Below are 21,145 nucleotides of genomic sequence, written 5' to 3'. Positions count from 1 at the left end.
GATGGCTAATAGAGCGACACGACATTACGAAGCTTGGAAGCCAGGCTCTCCAAACGGGTCGGAGCCAAGAGGATGCTAATCTAGGGGTGACCGAGTATCATCCGGGCCACCGCAGCCTCAGGTCTCGGCCGATGTGGCCGATGATCATCCGCCTCGGACCGGAAGCACAAAGGTTGCCCAAGCCGTGAGAACCACACCGAAGATGGTGCGAACTGTTTCAGCTTCTAGCGCCATGGAGTTCAGACTTCTTGGAAGTTGCTCTTTATTTTCTTCCCGCCCCCCACGGCACAGTTTATTACGGACCGAGTTTGTTTCGACTGGTGTCACTAGATTTCGTTTTATTTTTTTTACGGTGGGCCAAACTGCCGGGACTCTTCGACCGTGTGGCCAACTCTTTTCCGTGCTCTGCGTGGGACCTAATCAACGAAGTAGTTCCCGGGACGACCTACCGGGGACTCGCCGGGGGCATCGATTCGTTTACGGCTACCGTGCGAATGCGGAAAATTGTATCGAAAACGGATCTATTTATAAATAAGTAAAAAGGAAACCGTGGACCGCGCGCCCTGAAGTGTGCCACGTCCTGGGTTTCCGGTTGGCGTTGGTAGACTTGCGAAAACCGTTGCGCGAAACACCATGTTGCCGTGAGCGGGCTGTGGCTGATGCCACGCCAAGGGCTCTCGAGGTTAAGCATAAATGTAATAAAAATTTATATAAGACGATAAAATTAGATTTCGTTTCCCCGTGCTGGTCGGCGTTTCGGAGTTTGTGTTTTGCGCACTGGAAAAGCCCGGGCCGTGCTTGATTCGCGTCTGTCTTTCCGTTTTCCGCGAGATATGGTGGCACGACAGGTTGCACTTCTGTGGCCAATTTCTGTGGGGAACCTCAAAGTTGTCGAGCTGAACGTAATTTGTGAGTACACTCTGGAGAGAAGCACAGAGAAATGAAGGATGCAAATGGATTCGAATGTGCGCTCGGTAGGAAGTTGCAGCAAATATGAAGAGATTGAGGTGTAAGGCTAATGTTTTGTGTAAATTTCAAACGAAGAGTTGCACAAAGTAGCAAAAAATGCAAGTTGATGCCATCTAATGATGACGGGGACGACGGCACTGCACTCGGTTACAAACCAACGTTGAATGACCTTGAGGACCCCTAGTGCAGAAGGACTTCTCGCAGAAGCATCTCGGGGAGCAGAATTGGTTGTTCCCTGTCAGCACTCGGGCTGAAATATTCGTAGAAACTATTTTCACTTAATGTCACGAGTAAATTATTACGGTTGCGTACGAGCCCATAGCCAACTGGCTGTCAAGTGGGGACCCAAACCCAACTGTCAAGGGGGTCCAACAGAAACCACACCCCAACTTCCCGCGTGTGGCATCCGATTCGAAATAATTTCCCGCTTCGGCTAGTGTAATCATTTCGCTGGATAATTTATTTTTCGGCGCAGCTTCTTTTAATAGGGAAATAGGACGGCGTTTCGCTCGCGTGGAGCCCGCCAAGGGATGATAATTTATATAGGCTGCCGGTGGGAAAGATACCCATAATCTTCCCTTTTTCGGACCGAACTCAATGAAGGATTACTGCCGGGGGCTGTGGGGCTCCATTCACAGAGGGCGACACAGCAAAACCATGCATCGGCCCGGATTTTGCGTTAAAGAGGCAAAGGATTTTATTTGAAGAATAAAGATAGCCAACAGATTTGTCTTTTCAGCAACTTTGCCGTTCTAAATTGTTATTTTTACTATAGCTGGTCAATCGGTGCAACATCAATGAAGTATTTGTTGCTTCATCAGCTTGCTCCGTTCTTAGTTCGTTATAATGTCGGGTTTACGGTTGAAGAATAGTCGGCCATAATAGATACCAACTCTTTCTTGCTTGCCCTCTAACCGTATCGGGAACTAACCGTTGCTTTGTGATTGATCCACCAAGCGATTCAGCTTGTTGTGTTCGCTTCAACCTTTTACCATTGATTGATGCTTTCAATGGAAAATGATAGTACAACATAGAGTTTGTTAAATAGATTTTCGAAACTGGATCACGAGTATAAAGGCTATAAAGTTGAAGATGTGGACCTCATTGCGCTGTGGCATTTTATGTACACAGATTCACCACAACCACTCCGCTTTCAAACTGAACCTCACAAACCCTGTCTGGTTGCCTCTTTTACGAGGAAATTGAATTAATTACTTCGTTGAAAGATGCGAAAGCAGGTTTTCTTGGTTCTCGGATCCTCGTCACCGCGTAAAAATAAAAAAAATATGCAGGACCAAAACTAAGACACAACGGGTGATGAATGAATTTTAAAAGATCAAAAGCCGTGCACCGCAACGCCCCGGTGCACGGGCGAAAGCGCGGCAATTATGCTCTGCACGGCCGCAGTTCCACCGACGAACGCCAACGAAGCAGTTAACCGAACCAACTAATTAATTTTCTGCGTCAACAGAAAACTGTCATCAAGCTAACTAGCAGTTTACTTTGGCCACCCGGCTTCCATTCAACCATCCAACCGCCCGACCGGCGTCAAACCGAACCGGCACTTTATTTATGCTCTGCAAACGAAAGCTCCCTCCTGCTAAGGTAAGAGGTTACAGCGAACAGCAACAGCACAGCGGCTAAAATCGAGGGAAAAAACTCCCCAAGATCGCTATCTTTGCGAGCGCCATGTTTAGTTGTGCTCCGGATGTCAACGAAGTTCGCCTGATGTGGCAACGGCACCTACTTAAGGACGATTAGGTATGTGAACGTGCTTCGTTCGTTCTGCGCAAAATGTCTCTAATTATGTTTTGTCATGATGGGATCCGGACGAAGTGGGTCAAAATCGAAAGGTTTATAAAAAAGTTATCCCTTCTTATGCTAATTTAAAAACGGCCCTCTCGGAAGGGTCTCCATTCTTGTAGCGAGGATGTAGGGATGTGTGAAAAAAATGCCACAGAAAGACAAAATCATGAACTTAAGAGCTTTAGGTCGGAAGACGAATTTAGGGGCAACACGTAATGGGGAACTGAAACACCAACGAGCTGTTGCTTTCGGATAACACCGACTAGAGTGTATATCATGGCCCTGAAAGAGCACGAGAGAGACAAGAGAGACAGAGAAAGAGATAGAGAGAGTTGTGATGAATCCGTTTCCGGGTTAGAGCTAGATTGAGTTTTCGCCAAAGTTTGACGTTAACTTTCGTCCCGTTTCGAAAGCAAATCATAGTAGCCGTCGCCAGTTGGTCGTTCGTGTTTTATGCTGGCATTGATTAGAAGATTGCAAACTTCCGCCAGCAGGAACCGGTGCGGCAATTTTATTTGCCTTAAGTTTGTTGCCAAATGGGTGCCTGATTCTCGGCATCCGGGGTAAACGAACCGAAGACGTAATAAATATAAATACATCGCACCGGGGTTGCTACAGACATTGTAATTGATAAAGCTACTTCTGGGAAAATTAGTATTCCTGATGGAGTGCAGTGAAAAGAGTGCAACTTGTTTCGAGAACGTAAAATCCTTCATTTAAGGCAATTATTGTAAAATTGGAATCACCGTTGAGAGCATAATTTACAACCATCAAAAGTGCTTCAAGGGGCTATAATTGGCTCATCGGGTTGAAGCGTCCGGGCGACTGTCGGAAATCAATGGCTGACGATGATCGAAAGTGTCGAACGTACCGTTCGTGGAATCCTCATTTTATCACTCTTCTTGTGACGTAAATCGACAGCCGCGGACCGAGAGAGAGAGAGAGCACGAATAATTAACCATTTTATGATGGAAGCCGAATCATTTGGTCGTAATACGACCACGACGACGCCGATGTAAATCATCGACGAAAGTACTGATCGATTATAATCTCAATGATTAATTATGATGGCGCAGCAGCGAGCTTCGAGGGCACGAATGTTGCATTGTGCCGTCCGCGCTCTTGTGGTCGTCCACTTCTTTCGAGCGATATGTCGATGGCTCGCTGGTGTGTGCCTTCTTCCGCCCAATTGCACTTGAGGGCCATCCGTCGAAAAATCACGTTTTCGCACAAAGTACCAGGCGTCTCCATTGGCGGAAAAAATCAATTGCTCGCTTGACGCGCGTCGATGGTTGGAAAGCAATTTTCCCTCACTCACGCGCCCGCAGATAGGCCATATCGATCGGCTGGAAGCGAGTAGGGCATCGCGGGAATCTGACGATGCTCATCGTCGAAAGAACTGGGTTGTTCTTCTACGGTGAGAGTTTATTATTTTACTGATGATGACAGCATGACTCGTGCTGAGGGCGCAACAGTTTCCCTGCTTCCTTTCGGAAGAAAACCCGGACCTTTCGCGAGTGCCCTCCACCATCGCGACAGTGATGACATCAAAAAGTTAACCGTTGGCTAGGGCGAGCGATGGGGCAAGCATGGGGACGCCACCATCGATGACGCCGCGAGATACGTGTTATCAAATTATTATGATTAATTCAGTTTTGGAAATTTATGACGATTCGAACTAGACCACCACTTGTAGCGAGGCAGAGCGTGGCCTAAAAGCATCCCGCTGTCCACCGTCCTGCCACCGGATGGGATGGTGGGGAAAGTTTGGTAATTTGTTATGATAAATGGTTTCTTGGTGGTGCGAAAGTAGAAAACCTGATTAGAAGTTGATGCGGTGCGCAGGAGACAATGTAAAAGTCGCTGGAAGGGTTACGGCCACCGCCGCCGGTCGATCAATATCGGCACCAATTTGGCGGCTAACAAAGTTTGAGTGGGGATTTTCAGTGTAAACAACGGGCACAACAAGGGCACAGTTATTGTTGGCGAAAGCCCGCCCGTCGAAGATCCCGACACCGATTGGGCGGAGGACGCCATAAAAACACGATAATACAGCGGTGTTCGTACCCGGCCCAGCCGGTTGAGTGGCTGAATGAAGCCTAAGGACACGGAGCAGATTAAGGGATGATGTTGGCGGAATCTTTCTTTACGCTGAACTTGTTAAGGCTCGAGTTGGATGTTTCCAACTGGAAAGAGTGCTACGTCAGCGGTTTAGTAGCTGGCAAGCCCTCACAGAATTTGCTTACTCGTTGAAGCTCGACCGTAACTTGTATTCCATTAACAGACGTGTGGGTTTTTCAAAAGCGAAGCACACAATAGGCCATAACATATACATTTTACAAGCAAAGGACGAAATGTGTGTACGAGAAGCACCCAGAAAAATTTCGTGAATTATTACCAAAACACGGAAATATGGAATTAACTTGTTTAATATTAACTTTAAAAAGGGATGGCTTATAAATAAACACTAGAAAGTTAAAAAAAAATTTATTATATTTTGTCGGATTACATAAAATATGTATTACAATGCGTCGTTCAACGCGACAAGAAGGACAACCGAAGGACCTTCTCGTATGGTATTAAAAAACCGAATAATTTTCCTCGTAAATTTCCACCAGCCCTGAAGAATGAACTGCACTCAATGCGGGACTTGTTTAAATTTAATTAGTTCCTTCCGGTCACAGTCAGTGGTGTGCGAGTGTGTTAATTTTTTCATTTGCTCCGTCGTGGCAAATTGGCACTCGTCCACCGAAAGGTGGATTTTTAACCAACGCCTACCGACCACCAAATGCTGCGGATGTCTCGACCCAAACCGTCGACCGGGCACGGTGGCCCGGTTGTTCTGCAGGTGGTCGCTTGTGAAATGCAACCGCAGCCAAATGCGCACGACACGGGGTCGCTACACGTGGCAGTTTCACACACGGAACAAGACGATGGCACCACCGGTGTTGGACCCCCCTTGGGTGTCGGCCCCGACTCTTTGTACTTACCGGAAATAATGGCGCCCCGTTAACGCAGACACTCTCGGCGAAGCGGACGCGGATGGGGCGTGATTTCAGCTTCGCCTTCTTGCCGGCCGACAGCAGCGTCGACTTCCGGCCGACCGCATTGTAGAGCCGCGGTTGGCAGACCAGCAGCGTTACGGAGGTTTCACAATTTCTAACTAATTGTATCACATGGTCCCGGGGTGCGTCTTTGACGTCCTCACCGTTTACAGCTAATATTTGGTCACCTGGTTCCAGCTGGAAAAGGAACGTGAGCGGGGAGGATGAGTGTCGTGGTTTGCTGGCGAGTACGTCGAGCGCTTTATGGCGACACTAAAAAGTGTAAGAACCGAGATCTTTGCTCTTCAGTGATGCGGGCTGCAAAGGTCTAATACAATCAACATACTGTTTCGATTGACATATTTTAATGAAATTTAAGACAAGTGAAATCTTCGTAGGGTATTTCAGTTTCTCATGCTTTTAAAGCATTTTGTTTGAATATTCAAATCAACATTATTCAACAATATCGCACACGCTTTCTATTTCCTATACATTGTTCTATAAGTAGCTTGTAGTCTGGTTCAGGTGAGTTAAACTCTCGAGAGTTGTGCAATACGCATATACTTTTTATGTATCTATCCTCTATTTAATTAAAGACATATGCTGTTATGATTGCCGCACGTAATTGTTCGAACCTTTTGCGGTTCTGCGCTATGTTTGACGTCTACGGACGGTGGTGCTGGTGGTCTTACCTTATTTACACTAGGGCCACCTTCCGTGACGAAGCGCACGATCACAGGTTTCTCACTGCCGGCAACGAAGCCGAACCCGAGCGTCGGACTGCGCTGCAGCACGACAACCCGCGGTTCCGGCGGTACCTCGTTGCCATGGTGTCGGATCGGTTCCTCGTAGGTTGTGGTTTTGTTCAAGTGACTGCAATTTTACGAAACGAAAGCAAAGATTAACGGTGAACTGCCGGGGTTGGCACCTTCGTCACGCCACCAACTTACTTGATGTAATACGGTTGACCTTTCTGATCGATCGCCTTCTCCCAGCCGTACGGTAAGTCGTTCGCCTGGATCCAGTTCTCGATGGGCGGCAACCATCCGGCCGTACGGGTGATGTGACTGTGGGGCGAAAAGAAAACCAAACATATCCACAATTAATAAATAATACGCCGGCTGTCATTAGTATAAGGTGTGGGGGGCGCCAGAACTGCCAGAATCATAACTCATCGACAGCAGTTGCTTGTAATGGCCATCACGGTACGATACAAGCACGATTCAAAACTGTGGAACAATTAATTCGTTAGTAGCAATAATCAGACGTCAGTTGTGCTGTTTTTGTTCATTCTTTTCTTAACATTCTAACCTGCTAAACGGTAGGTAGGTAAATGCGTTTCATGTTTGCATACATTTTAACTAATCAAATCAAATTAATTAATTTAAAACAAACGCTCCGAGTCTAATGGACCCGTTCGAGGTGACCAACGCCAGTCGGCTCTTGATTGCGCTTCCGTGATTTGCGTGGCTTTTTTCCATTGGTTTAGCATTTCATTTGCACTCGAAAACAATTGAACTGAATTACCGGCCCTGGCCATGCAGCATGCGGCGTGGACCGTAACGGGAGAAGCGATGATTTCGCCATAAAAACAGCACCGAGAAATTTGCTGTACTCGGTGGTGCGGAAAACTGCTGTCGATTAGAACAATTTTGATTCTAATTAAAATACTGGTCGCTTTTTTGCGCTTCCAACACCTCGTGCCTCGAGTGCCACTGAGTACAGGGGCTCGGACTTGGGACGGTACGCTGGTTGTTGACCTGGCCCTTCCCACCAGGACCCACACTGCCTAACGAGTCGTGGTATGGCGAGTCGGTGTACGGTGATTCGTTTTCCCGAAACGCGTCCTGAATGTGGAGGGCGTGCGATGCGGCTCACCGAGGCGCATGGAGATGACGTGTTAAACGCACTTTTAGTTATGTTCGATGTGCGCGCCTTCGTGCGAAAATTGAATCACGTGCCGTGTGAATAAGCACGTTTAAACAAAATTGAACCGAAAATTATTTCCTGCGGTGCGAGACAGACTCATTCGAAATCACTTCTTTTGCGCCCGACCCGCGGCTCCCCACCCTGCCGTTGGTTACGGTCCGGGGTAAGGGAGCTATTGGATAAAGTGGATCACCGGGAGAAGGATAAAATTAAATTTGGGCTCCCCGTTTATAGACTACCCCATCGGTCTGCTGTCGGGATTTTCGGCGGACAATCGAATTACGGTTTACGGTGTGCGTGATGAATCTACGATCGGGGACATTGATGCCATGAGGTGTGCCCCGTTGTTTGTTAATGGGATTTGCTGGAAGTATGATGGATTGAATAGTGCAGATTATGTGGTGTAAAATATGGTTCCTGCTCCAAACGTCTGAAATCATAATTAAATACGTTGATAGGCTATTGTTCAAGCTGCCACACGGCATAGCATGTTGGACAAACTATTCAAACCTTTTATTAAATGATGATAACATGTTCTGCTGGATTAGTTAACTGTTAAACGATTCATTAAATGGCTAAATAAAATAGTTATTAAATTGCGATTTAAATATGTAAAAAAAAATTGTCACATAAGTTACAAGCCAGAATAAAATTGGGTTACCCAATTAAGATATGTTCCTATACAGCATTGCGTGTAATTTCGATACAATTTTATTTATTTTCGTGGTATCCGTACAAGAGACCATGCACCTCCATCTGGTTCTGGAGTTTGAAGTAAAATGGAGGCGCCTGGTGTTTTATAATGAAACGAAAATAACAATATTAAAGAGAAACCAACTTTACACGTTTATCGTCCAAATGTTTGGTTTGCTGTTTTCACTTCGTTGCAATACTCTTGTGAACTTTTCAACGTTGAGGGAGACTTTAATCGAAGTCGGATGCGATGTTTTGCGGTGGTTAACAATCCGACAATACGCTTCCGAAACCCCAAGTGGCAGAACGATATGTATTCCACACTTTTACAACCAGCCGCTTTAACGAGCTCCACTTGGGCAAGTGTCAACCTGTACCTGTTGACGTGCCGAACATTGACATTGTTTCGTTCAAAACGAGCTTCGTTCTAGTGGAGGCTTCGTGTTACATAATACTCGCTACTACGGTCCATTCCATCCCATTCCCGGAAAGTGATAAAATTTTATGAGATTGTTACATTCGTCGTTCTATTTGTCAACTCGTGGTCGCCCTGTGGCTCTCACGCGCCTGAATGGCGTTTATATTCGTTAACCGTTTGCATCGGTAAACACTGGCGGATATTTCGCGCAGCTTAGCGGAATGGAGCTGAATTTGGTAGCTCATAAAATGCTTCACATCAGCAAAGCGATACATCTGACAGTCAGGGACTCGTAAGGTTGGTTTCCGTTTTTTCCACTTTATACGAAATTACATCCTATCCATTTTAATACCTCCGCCCGGAACGAGCTTCAAAACTGGTTTCGCCACACTCGATGTACAGGAAAAGGATGTTGTACATGCTGCAATATTATCTTCGCGCGGCGACAACCTGAAAGGAGTGTTGGTTGGGTTTGTTTTTATCGGCACAAAACAGCGGACAGTTAAATCTCGTGTGAATTGATATAGATGATTTTTACGATCACGCGAGACTCGAATCGATCCGAACCGGCGGGGTCCCTTTGGTGTAGCGCCGAAATGAAAATGCACAAACAGTAAATAGCTTAACACCCTGGTGAGATATAATGCCGCACAGTATTGTTTACAACTTCGGTCGTACTGGTGCACGAAGTAGATTACGGCGAACAAAAGTTTTGCGTCGGATTTTCGCTATTTTAATGTGCCAGGCAAAACTGGCGAGAACGTGGAACGATACAGTTTTTTCGATTAACCGACCAGAGGTGCTGCATGAAACTGTGGAACTGTTAGTTGAACGTTTTCAAATATTCAAAGTGCAAATCGGATACCTTAAACAGATTTTAGCTAAAGCGCGAAATAATAGAAATGTTTGTGAAGCCAACGGACCCAGGGATAGACGATGCTAATAAATCATCAGCAACAACTGTTTGGTTAACATTTGAAAATGTTTTATTAATTTCGAGTGGTTTTTCTTTTTCTATCACAGTTTTACTAACTAAAGGTACATTAATCATCGCACGGCGTTCTTCTGTTCTTCAGAAACACCAACAACGCCTTTAAAAAGGACGATAAAAAATTATATTTATTCACAACATGACGCACTTCGTTAAGCGAATCTTTATCATACTTTTCGGAAGCTACCAACGAGCAGCTGTAGCTAACGGTAGCGAAGGGTAGACGATAATTTTTCATTAATTTCAGTCCTACCAACCAGAGAGGTCGCCGGAAGCGGAGAAAAATGTATTTATTGCCCTTAAACCATCCCGTTTAATGGGTACAACAACACCCTTTGGGTGTTAACCCCACTGGTGAGCTGCCGGTCGGGAACATCATTTACGGACGGTAATTGAATCTGATAAAGAGACTACACAGAATCTTCCCTCCTGCACCCCACCCAACGTGGGCCAACCATTTCACGGTCTTAATGCGAGTTGCAGCGAAAGCGCCGCTTATTCCGTGGGAGTTATGGTGCTCGAGTTGGTTGTGCACAGTGCGATGCCGCTCTTATTTTTATTAAAAACACACAACTGTAGGTATGGTATACAACAGGTAGCTATGCAAAAAAAAAGCACCCTGTCGAGCCACTTACACCAATTGGGCGGAGCGTTTTAAATGCAGAAGAGAAATAAGAATTCTGACAGGAACCCAAAGCCAGGATATAGATAGAAAAAGGGTTTATGTTCAGCAAATGGCACACCGAAATTCAATTACAAGACAAGTGCCTAAAAAGTGGGAGTAATGAAAAGAAATATTTCAAATGCATTGTGCGAACCTGAGCCACTTGCACTGGCTTTTAAATTACATTCTTTTCATAAAGGGTCAGAAAATATTCTTAACAAGGGTATGTGGAACCGTTTAAAAGACTGCAGACAAGCTAGTCACAATGGAAGTAACCTCGTAAACATCATCCCCCAAACCGAATCATAGATCCCAAACTTAACATAGTGTCGAATGCAATAAACTTTACTAATTTTATCGGGCATTAAACACGATTGGGCCTCTTTTTACGGTTCATTTTTAAATTTCCACTATTTACGTCTACCTGTTTGCGGTGGAAGCCGAAGCGTACAATCGTTTAGCATAATAAAGTGGCCCTCTGATAAGATAGTATTTTTCATCGCATTTCAACGCATTCTTGAAGTTTTCACGTTTCTTTGCAAGAGGCGCAAACTGAGGTGGCAAAATGAATTACTTTTTTGCGGAACGACTTTTATTTTTTTTTTTTTTATTTTATTTATTTATAAACCCGGTTGCTTAAAGCTATACAGGCGAGGCTTAAGACACTAAGGAGAGGAGAGGAAATAGGAGAGGGAGAGGAGAGCAAAACGGACAACAAAGTAGAACGAGACTCCTTTGTGAGGCAGATAACAGCACCTAGGCTGGATAAAGGTTTTGTAACAGGGCACGTCTGAAGGACGCTAGAGGAAGGTGGAAGTCAAAGTAGCAGTAGGATTGATTAAACGCACGGAGACAACGGAGGAAGGGGTCGGAGGAGCCATAAAGAGTGCGGCGAAAGGGAATGAGGAAGCAATCACGGCGCCGTAGGGAGCGTGAAGGGATATAAAGAGGAAGGCGGGCGAGGAGGGCAGGATCGTCGATAGTGCTCAGCAGCAGCCCACCGATGAACAGATTTTGCGCCACACAGCGCCTCTCCACTAAGGACAGGAGGCCCAATTGACGACAGCGGATCGGGTAGGGTGGAAGATCAGAGTACCTGTACCCTAGCTGCCGACAAAACACCATGCGGGTGAAACTCCTCTGAACCTGTTCAAGCGCATTGGTAAGCGTTTTGCAGGAGGGGTCCCAGACAATGCACGCGTATTCCATACCAGATCGTACCAGGCAACAATACAAGGACTTGAGGCAGTCAATGCTGCGGAACTCCCGGGAGAGAGACCGAATCAGCCCCAGTAACCTAAAAGCTTTACTGCACACTGCCTCGATGTGCGCAGAGAAGGTAAGCTTAGAGTCAAGCGTCACCCCAAGGTCTTTCACACAAGAAACGCGGGCGAGGGGGGTAGACAAGATATTATAGTTGTGTGAGATAGGAGAGGAGGATCTAGAAAAGGAAATGACGGAGCATTTCTCAGGAGAGAGAAGAAGATGGTTAGAGGAGCACCAGAGGCAGACGGCGTCTAGCGCAAACTGAAGAGACAAACAGTCAGAGATGCTATTAATAGGAAAGAAGATTTTCAAATCATCCGCGTAAAGCAGATAGCCTGGGGATTGGAGGATAGAGGTAATGTCATTAATAAAAAGGATAAACAAAAGGGGAGAGAGGACACTACCTTGAGGGACACCAGAGGTGCAGCCGAAGTCCTTGGAGAGGTACGACCCAATGCGAACACAACAAGAGCGCATCGACAGGAACGACTCAAACCATTCGAGCAGAGCGGGAGCGACACCAAGCTTCCCGAGCTTAGCAAGAAGGAGAGCATGAGGCACACGATCAAAGGCAGCTCTAAAATCAGTGTAAATCGCATCCATTTGGCCCCCGCGATCAAGTTCCGCCACCGTACGGGAAACGAATTCCATCAGGTTGGTTACAGTAGATCTTTGGGGAACGAAGCCATGCTGGTGCGGGCTCAACCATGAGCTAACTGCAGAAAGGAGGGACGGGCGAACGACCGACTCAAAGATTTTACTGCCGTTGCACAGAATGGAAATACCCCGGTAATTAGCAACGCACGCCTTGTCCTTATTTTTGAAGACCGGGATCAACTGCGCCTTCTTCCAGGCCGCAGGAAAGGTCCTTGTTGAAAGCGAAAGTTCAAATAACAGCGCGAGTGGAGATGCCAGAGATGATGCGCAATGCTTAAACACAGAGGCCGGAATGCCATTCGGATCAGGAGCGAAAGAAAGACGAAGATCGGAGAGGACCTTCTCGACCAGATCCACGTCGATTGGCAGTTCGGATACGTAGAACACACCCTCAGGCGTGTAGGAGAGGCCTGGGTCAAGACTAGCCGCTGAGGACAACGGTACCGCGAACAACGCAGCAAAATGACTGGCAAACAGGGAGCAGATGTCAGCAGGGTTGTCGGCAATGGTGTCGTTGAGGTACATAGCACTAGGCAGACAGCCAGAGCCTCTGCGAGCACCAACGAAACGCCAGAAGGACTTAGGATGGGAGCGCAGGCGGGATTGCAGACGGTCGACATAGGAACGGTAACGGGCCGCGTTGTAAATTCTATAGGCCCTCATCGCGTACTTGAACAGCCGTTTGTTAAAAGGCGAGCGAACGCAGTAGTATGCACGCTGCGCCCTATTTCTGTCCCTACGCAAGCTACGTAACGTGCGGTCCGCCCATGCTGGGCCAGAGGAAGGTCTAAAACGGGGGGAACAGGAATTGAGGGAGGAAATTATGATGCTGTTAAACTGAGACACGGCCAAGTCAACAGATTTAGAAGAGGAAAAAAAAGACCAGTCGACTCGGGAAAGGATCTCGCTCAATCTATTGTAGTCAGTCTTACGGTAGTTGAAAGGAGGAGGATAGGAGAGATACTTAGGTCTAGATACACTATGAGGTAACATTAGCGATAGCGTTAACGCTAACGGTGGGTGGTAGGGGTCGATGTTCACCAGTGGAGAGATAGCCGGCTCCACGGACAAGGACCGCGAGCAAGTCGAGTTAGCAAGCACTAAATCTAACACCCTGCCCATGTGACGGACGACTTCGTTCGTCCGTAGCGGAGTTTTTGTAAAGATCCAGATAGAGTGGTGCAAAAAATGAATGCTTATAGAAATTACATCGGGAATCTACGTAGACTGCCAAAAATATGTTTTATCTTAATACTTTAAAAACATAAATATTTTTAAACATAAAAACAGAAACCAAATCCCAGCAATCTCATTACACCGCGAACACCGTGATTGCCTGGCAAGTGAAGCAAGTGCTTGAGTGTTCTTTCTCTCTATTGCTCCCTCACGTACCTTTAACCTAAATGGGCCATTCAAAACGAGGTGCGTACACGTCGGTCCCGCAAGAAAAAGGACAATCTACTTCGAGTGGTCGAATTGTACCGTAAATGGTGCAATATAAATCATAATGAGCATCCGAGGATTCCGAGCGCACGTCCTAGGGGTTTCGTTCATCCTCGGTGTGTTCTGTCACATCCTGAGCCGTAAATCAGTTCCGCAGAACAGTACATAAGTCATCGTTATGGAGTGCCCAAAACTGACATTGGTAATCTTGAACCCAGGGAAGGACAAACTGGATGGTTAATCTTAAGTCAAGGTACTTCCTTAAATTTTTAATTAAACTCCTCCGTTTTCGAGATTTAGTGAAAACTACGTTCGTGCGAATGGTGTAGTCTATAATCTACACATTTATAATATGGATTAGGATCGAGTATATTGTTGGCAGACTTTCATCTTTCTTCTGTTATTATGTTGTTTCCGATTGGTATAAGTAAGAAAGCTCAATGTCTGCATTACAGACGGCACGGCATACCCAAATGACGACAAACGACGCAAGGTATACGACCGGGCATTAATTACGGGGGAAATTTACGCAACTTTGGCTAACGTTTTGTCACCTAATCGCGCCGGGTTGCTGCAGGTGAGAATGTCCATGTTGTCACTTTGCTCACACCTGTGCCGGGAGCCGTTTGCACCGTGGGTGATGAGGACGACGCTTCGGAACTATAAACCATACGGTTTAATGAATGTGTGCTTAGCGTCTCATTTGGGTCGCAAGATGCTAAGAAGCCACGCTTCAGCACCGGGCACGGCAAGAAGTTTGCAATTTGCCAACACGAACACCTTCCACCAGCACCTTCCGGATTCCGGAAGCCGTTCGGGCGCAAGCTTGGGAGCGATAACCCATCCAAACTTTCTGTGTATCATACTCTAAGGACCATTCACGTAAGGCATCGTTAGTGATAAAAAGGATCTCTCCACCCAGAAGCGGAGACGCTCGCAAGGGCCCTCCGCGCGATTCAAGCCCGCCGGAATTGGGACGAGGCTTCCCATCCGATATCGGTGGCTCTCGGTGGCTCCAGCACAAAGGCATGACAATTCGTTTGCAATTCGCTGGTGGCACACAGCCGAACATGTGTTGTGGCGATGGGTTGAGGAAGTATTTGACTTCCTGGGCTAGTGATCTAGCGCTAGAGCAATGGGCGAGTGACAACGTGTAAATTCTTCAACGCCCGGGAACGAACCGGGCTTTATCCGTCCACCAGTCGCCCGAACTGCCATATTCTCACCGATGCCATCGCTGTGGAGAAAAGAATGGAAATTTGAAAGCCCAACACTCCGTCCGTCTCATCCAGCAGGGTGGAGGCGAGAGAAGAGTTAGTTGCTGTAGCCAGCAACACCACTACTTATCGGGCCGTGCCACTATCGTCTGGGTGGGAGATGTATTTTCACCCACCAGACTTGGGGTTTCCACGTTCCCGCGGGGCCCAAGCTGCAAGCTCGAGGTATGCTGGGAACAAAAACACGCTGCCCGCCCGGAAGGCGAATGGACAGGAAGGAGGAATGATACCCTACGGCGAACTCATGTGTGTGGCTGATGGGGCCCTGAGTCGGGCACGTCATCATTTTCACATGGAGCCCGGTGTACGTGATGCTCCATCGGCACACTTCCGGTGGGATTTCATCTTCGTAAACGATGGCAGACGGTAGGGCACGGTCGTGAAGCTAAAGTTTAAGTGTTTCACGTCGATACCGGGCCCCCGGACCAACGGGACCAGCTATCAGCAACCGTCTTCTTGCTGCCGGTGCAATATTTTATGCAGCTGAAGATAAAAAAGAAACACAAAACCGGAAACCGGGTACAACCCATCTGGGGTTGCAGTGGCGTGGTATCGTCGTATCGTCGAGTGATGAAATGCTGCAACAGCAGCATGTCAGCTTCTTGACGGTTTAACAAAGTATCGTAAATTATAAAATATTCATTTAAAGCATACCATTCCGGACCGACGGTCGGTGGGACAACGCTCTCGGCGCTGGTGGTCGCTGTTTGCGACCAAAAAATGAGCAACTGCCTGGGGTTGGTGTAAAGAAATTGTTTTACCCATGGCGTGGTTGAGGCGTTGTTGGTCAAGGAGAACCTGAGAGCTATGGCTATGGCTGGAGAAAGAGGACTCTAAAAAGGCATTTGTTTGATGTGGCAAAAGCCACACGCACCATCACAAGCATGGAATAAATCACACTCTTGTAACGTATTCGCTTGCTTTGTATGCATTTTGTTGAATAGAAAAATATAACCCGAAAATGAAATATTATCCACTTGGGCAAATTGAATGCTGGGTGAATTCATCATCCCTTTGTTCAAGCTTCAGGTTCAACCACAAGGAGTTAGGACTTTTCTTGGGTGTGTCTATGTCGATTTGGCAGAAAAACGTTGAGCTGAAAATCATATCGGAAAAGCTTACAGTTTGCACCGCAAATCCTCGCACTAAGCTTCCGAGAGATGGTGCAAGAAAGAAATGTTTCGCAGTTTCGTTGGACATCAAAAGCTGCAATTTTTATTAACAATAACAATATGAGCACCGAATGAAAACATGGTTTTGGAATGGTGCCTCAGAAATCAGATGTACCTTTCCGGGGTTTAGTACGATAGTACAATATTTGATTTGGAAGATTGATATTATTAAAACTTTATTTTTTCAACCATTTGATGCTGCAGTTTTCATTAAAAAATTTTTAGGTCTGTTAGCCAAACTATCACTGAAATAGCTGCTGCTTCCAGATACATGTTGCTATTCATAATGGTGCCAACCAATTGTGAGCGCTGTGAGCTGACCTAGAAAGGCACCGAAGTGACTCTACTCCACCACTGATGACCATCTAAAGCTCTGCGAAAAGCCCAGAACTAGATTTAAAAAAAACCCACATATATTCGACAGCTCTATCAATGTGGCCACTATTTTTAGAGCTTCTTTGAGGTGCAGTCCCTATTGCAGTGAGCAACACCCGGTTCGAAAATAACCATGAAAATGGGAGATACGAAAAAACAACGAACAGTTTCTGCTTTGAGCTTTGATGACCCTGCAAAACAGGGCCAGGACGAACCGCTCGTCCGGGCGCTGGGCCGTACGGCTCGTGTCACTGTTACGGCCGAACGATAATGTCGTTCGAGGACCAAGCCCAGCCAGCCAGGCCGGCCGGTGTGTGACACTTTGGGACTCATTCGAGTGAGACCGAACTGATTTGGTAGTTGGGTTTCGAGCGAGCGCTGTTGCAGCAATAGCGGAGAAAGCTGAGCTTCAACAGCCCACCAACAGAGCGCACCGCCTGGGAAAGACCATCGGCTGACGTCATTTTCCACACGGCCAAGGATTAATCTCTGCGTGTTGTTTTTTTTTTGTTCGCGTTTAAAATTCTGTCGAGTCGCCAATTCGCGAACATGATTATGTTTTAGCACATACGAGGCAGCGATCCGTACCACGGAGCTATCGCTAACGAAGTCGACGAGCAGCCTTTTTTGCTTTTCGCGAGACTGACCGTCCGTTCGTTAGAACCGCATGGACCGTCAACGTTAGAGCGGTTTTTGCCTCCGACACCGACAGATAACGGATTGTCAGCAAAGCATCTGAGGCTATCTGAGGACACGACAGACTAGGACTGGCGTAATGATCGGATGACAGTGAAGTACAGTTGGCTGACTTTCCATAAGTTTAGAGCAAGAGTTGCTTTCTGTTGCGGTTTGCGTCTCGTTAAGACCCAAAGTGCCAAGCTGTCACTCGTCGTTCGTTTATTCATTTATTCAGGATGGTGTTACCGAATGAACGGAGTGTGGTCTATAATATTCTGGAAGCTTAGTTTGGGTAGTTCTAGTGTTTGTTGCACTTAACACATTGCTCTCAAAATGATCACAGTTGGGCTGGTTATTACGGGTTATGGTTTAACTAATACACTTTTTTAATGACTAACAATGGCTGCAGCGAGACTTGAATATTTTGTTATCATACGGCAAAATTATTGCGCCCTTTGTTATCTGCATCTGCACAGAATTTGAGAGAAACATGAACTTACAAATCCTAATCAAAGGATAAGGGATCGATCGAAAAACTAGGAACATCATTTTTACGAGCCGAACCTACGTGTGCCAGGACCTCTCTGGCGTTCGGGTAAACGTTCTGCCATGACGCAGGAGGCTTTCTTTTTATTACTCCGTCACTGTCTACCGATCAAACGAATTTATCCGCCGTGCTGCCGAGCATGTTGCCGCCGAACGCCCGATTTCGAAGCTTTGAACCGAGAAAATGGATCAACGTATGACAGAGCTGTCGGTAAAATGGTACCAATAAAGTGGTTTTTAAGCTTCAAATCTCCCCCAAAATAGCAATAATAATGCCATAAGGCACATCGGAAGATAGATTGGAATGTTGCTAGCCACAGCCAAAGGAAATGGCAGCAGCCAGACGGAAAATTCAACAGTGTAATCTTGCGCCGCGAAAAGCGAAAGGAATGTCTAGTGGAAATAAAAAGAAAGCAAATCCGGTCGGGAAAAGTTCACGTTCGTTCGTCTGTCACTCTCCGGAGTCCGGAGGTTTGGTTCTCCGCACGATGATTTTGGAACAAATCAGAATGATGGATTTCACATTTTTCCAACCACCACTTTTTTTAGCACGAACTTACAACGATTTTAATAGTTTTGATTGTGTCACTCGAATGCTTGGACATCACCCTGTATTGTGGGCGACTCAGCGACTGTAATCGGCTCGTTCTGTTAGCGAACATGTTAGCTCAATTTTGATGTTATGCCGAGCCCCGCAATGCATTCCAGCAGGTCGGTGTTTCTGTATGGCATTCTGGTTTTTTTGGTGGCTCCATAATTTTTTCCGAAACAGATGGATTCGTTGTTTGGTTGGAGTGATTTTCTGTGTTTAGCGCACATCCTTCCGCACGTCACACGCGGTTAGGTCCTAGGGATGGCGACCAGGTTTTGCGAGCGCTACACAGTTCGACCATTCGCGCCGGGCTTACCGAGCGCTCGCTCGTTATCCCAACGAAAAGGATACTTTTTTCTTCGCCCGTGGCTGCAACGCAGAGCGCGACCGCGCTCCGTCCGGTTTCCGGGCGGAGGCAAACCAAAGCCCCATACCGTCTATTTATCCATTCATCCATCCATCCATCCATCCATCCATCCATCCATCCATCCGTCATCCTTGGCGCGCGCGCGCGCATACGCTCGGGGATCCGGGCAGATCCTTTAACGCGATGAAAAGGATGACGACGGCTGTAAATGTAATCCGTAATTGACCCAATTTTCGTTTATCTGTGTGTTTTTCTCTCGCTCCCTGTTGTCGCTCGCCGGTGGACTGCGGTTTTATGTAGCGCTCCTGAGAAGTGAATACCGTTCGGCTCGGTTGGAATCGAAAGGAGGGAAAAACCGGAGCCAACCCGATTCGCACAACAACTGCGAAGGTAATCAAAGAAGGTGACCACGGGCCGGGGGAAGCGAAGCGGAACTGGCGCGTCGGAGGACACGTTGAGTGGTCGACCACAAAGTCAAGAAAAAATACCATTTGTATGCAAAAGGAAACACTTTGCATCCATGTTTATGTATGCTGCGGAGGTCGGAGTTGTTTGCAGAGCGTGTAATGTGCACTCCGGGGAAGGCCGCCACTGGCCTCTCGTTTCACTCGCTGGAGCATTAAACTTTAATATGCGAAAGCTTGACGGTGTGCACGGCGAATCCTTTGGCCAATGGGCTCTGGAGCGGGGCTCTGACGCTGGTGCCGGAGTGTGACATACAGCAACATAAATCGTTGAATCATGAATTTTAAACCAACCAGACGGGCAAGGAAGGAATGGCGGCGGGCGAACCAGCGATGGGCAGCTATCTTTAACTTCCTTGGGGAGCCACGAGGACGATGTTATCCAAGGGGAGCATAATGTGACAATGGGTCTGCAGGACAATAAGCGATAAAAGTTACATTTTTTACCATCCATTTCACGCTCGCAGGGTAAGCTGGAAATTTGAGTTTTTATGTTTCAAATGGAACTGGCCAAGATGGGTATCCCAGACTGTTGTTGGACTTTCAACGCAAAAAGAGTGTACCGACCCTACCGAGAAAGAGAAAAAATGTTTGCGCAACCCACGGACAGAGTCATCAAAAGTGTTTCCGAAAAAGTTGAATCAATGCAATGAGGCGCGTACTTATTGTTAACGACAACCCAACAGGTACCGGGGGGGGCGGCGGCGGTCAATCAGGTCAATATTGGTTGTCATCACGACCAAGCTGATGCTTATCCGGCTTATGGGAATGTGCGTGGCTCTCCCCCATTATCATGTTCCGATACGGCGCAATCATTATTATGTTTTCATATCTCGAAGCGAAACACGAGCGCTTATTTAAAGTTGGGCGAACGATGGCACGATAATGATCTGGCGGGGGTTTAATCATGATGCTTATTTAATGGTCATGCTTTGGTTGTCGCAAAATGTTACAAGAGCCAACAATAATCCGATGAAAATCAAACAACCCGCTACATCGGGGCATTGTGTTTATTTAAAAAAAAGCAGAAGCCCATTGAAAACCTCTTTTTATTTCGTCATAATGCTGTGAGAGTGCGTAGCCACCGACGGAAGGTGAATCTATGCAATTGTGGTGATGCGTGTCGCAAATGTGGCTTCCTTGCTTGTGGTCCGCTTGATGGCCGGAGGCTCACAGTGCAACCATTTCCGGATGACAACCAGAAACAACGCGAGAAACCCATTGAATGCCCAAATGACCATGATCGAAATGTCCGGCGAGCTCCAGAGTAGCACCAGCACGGCAAAGTAAGCGTAAGTTGACAGGTTGACCACGGCAAACGTCAGTCCGATGGCGATGGCCAGTTGGCGGGTGTCGTTCACCAGCAGCAGCAACAGCTGCTCGAGAGCTACGCCAAACACGAACGCGTTCAGCGGTAGACAGAGTCGTGCCGCAATCGGCTCATCTTCCAGGTACAGGTAGAAGCCACCGGCAGCAAACTGGCTCACGAAAGCTGCCACCATCAGGTCGGATGTTTTTAGGTAGATCAACAGGAATCCTAGCACCGTGAAGGCGACGGCAACGTAGAACAGTTGCCAGAACACTCCGTACAGGTCGTCGAAGATCAGAAACGCCAGCAGTGGCCGAAGCAGTGTGCTGTTGTCGGTCAGAAACCTGCAATCGATAGGCGAGCGATTAAGACCTTGTGGTAGTTACACGCTTCCGGCGTGACATTACCACTGCAAGAGGACCGTGTTTACGCTGACAACGAAGAGCAGCGGGAGCACCACAAAGAGGTTCAAACGGCGAAAGTTG

General features: G+C 47.0%; 1 protein-coding gene across 1 annotated transcript in view; it reads right to left on the bottom strand.

Annotated features, from left to right (window-relative positions):
• Positions 1-21,145, bottom strand: part of LOC131207253 (uncharacterized) — a 57,902-nt gene that overhangs the window by 16,559 nt on the left and 20,198 nt on the right. Inside the window, exons 2-4 of the mRNA XM_058199864.1 lie at positions 6,770-6,886; positions 6,512-6,692; positions 5,766-6,017 (exon numbers count right to left, since the gene is read on the bottom strand). Of these exons, the coding sequence (XP_058055847.1) occupies positions 5,766-6,017; positions 6,512-6,692; positions 6,770-6,886 (550 nt within the window). The remainder of the gene's footprint in view (positions 1-5,765; positions 6,018-6,511; positions 6,693-6,769; positions 6,887-21,145) is intronic.

This window comes from Anopheles bellator, chromosome 2 (assembly GCF_943735745.2).
Source record: "Anopheles bellator chromosome 2, idAnoBellAS_SP24_06.2, whole genome shotgun sequence".
Taxonomy (NCBI): domain Eukaryota; kingdom Metazoa; phylum Arthropoda; class Insecta; order Diptera; family Culicidae; genus Anopheles; species Anopheles bellator.
This window is presented reverse-complemented; position numbering and strand designations above follow the sequence as displayed.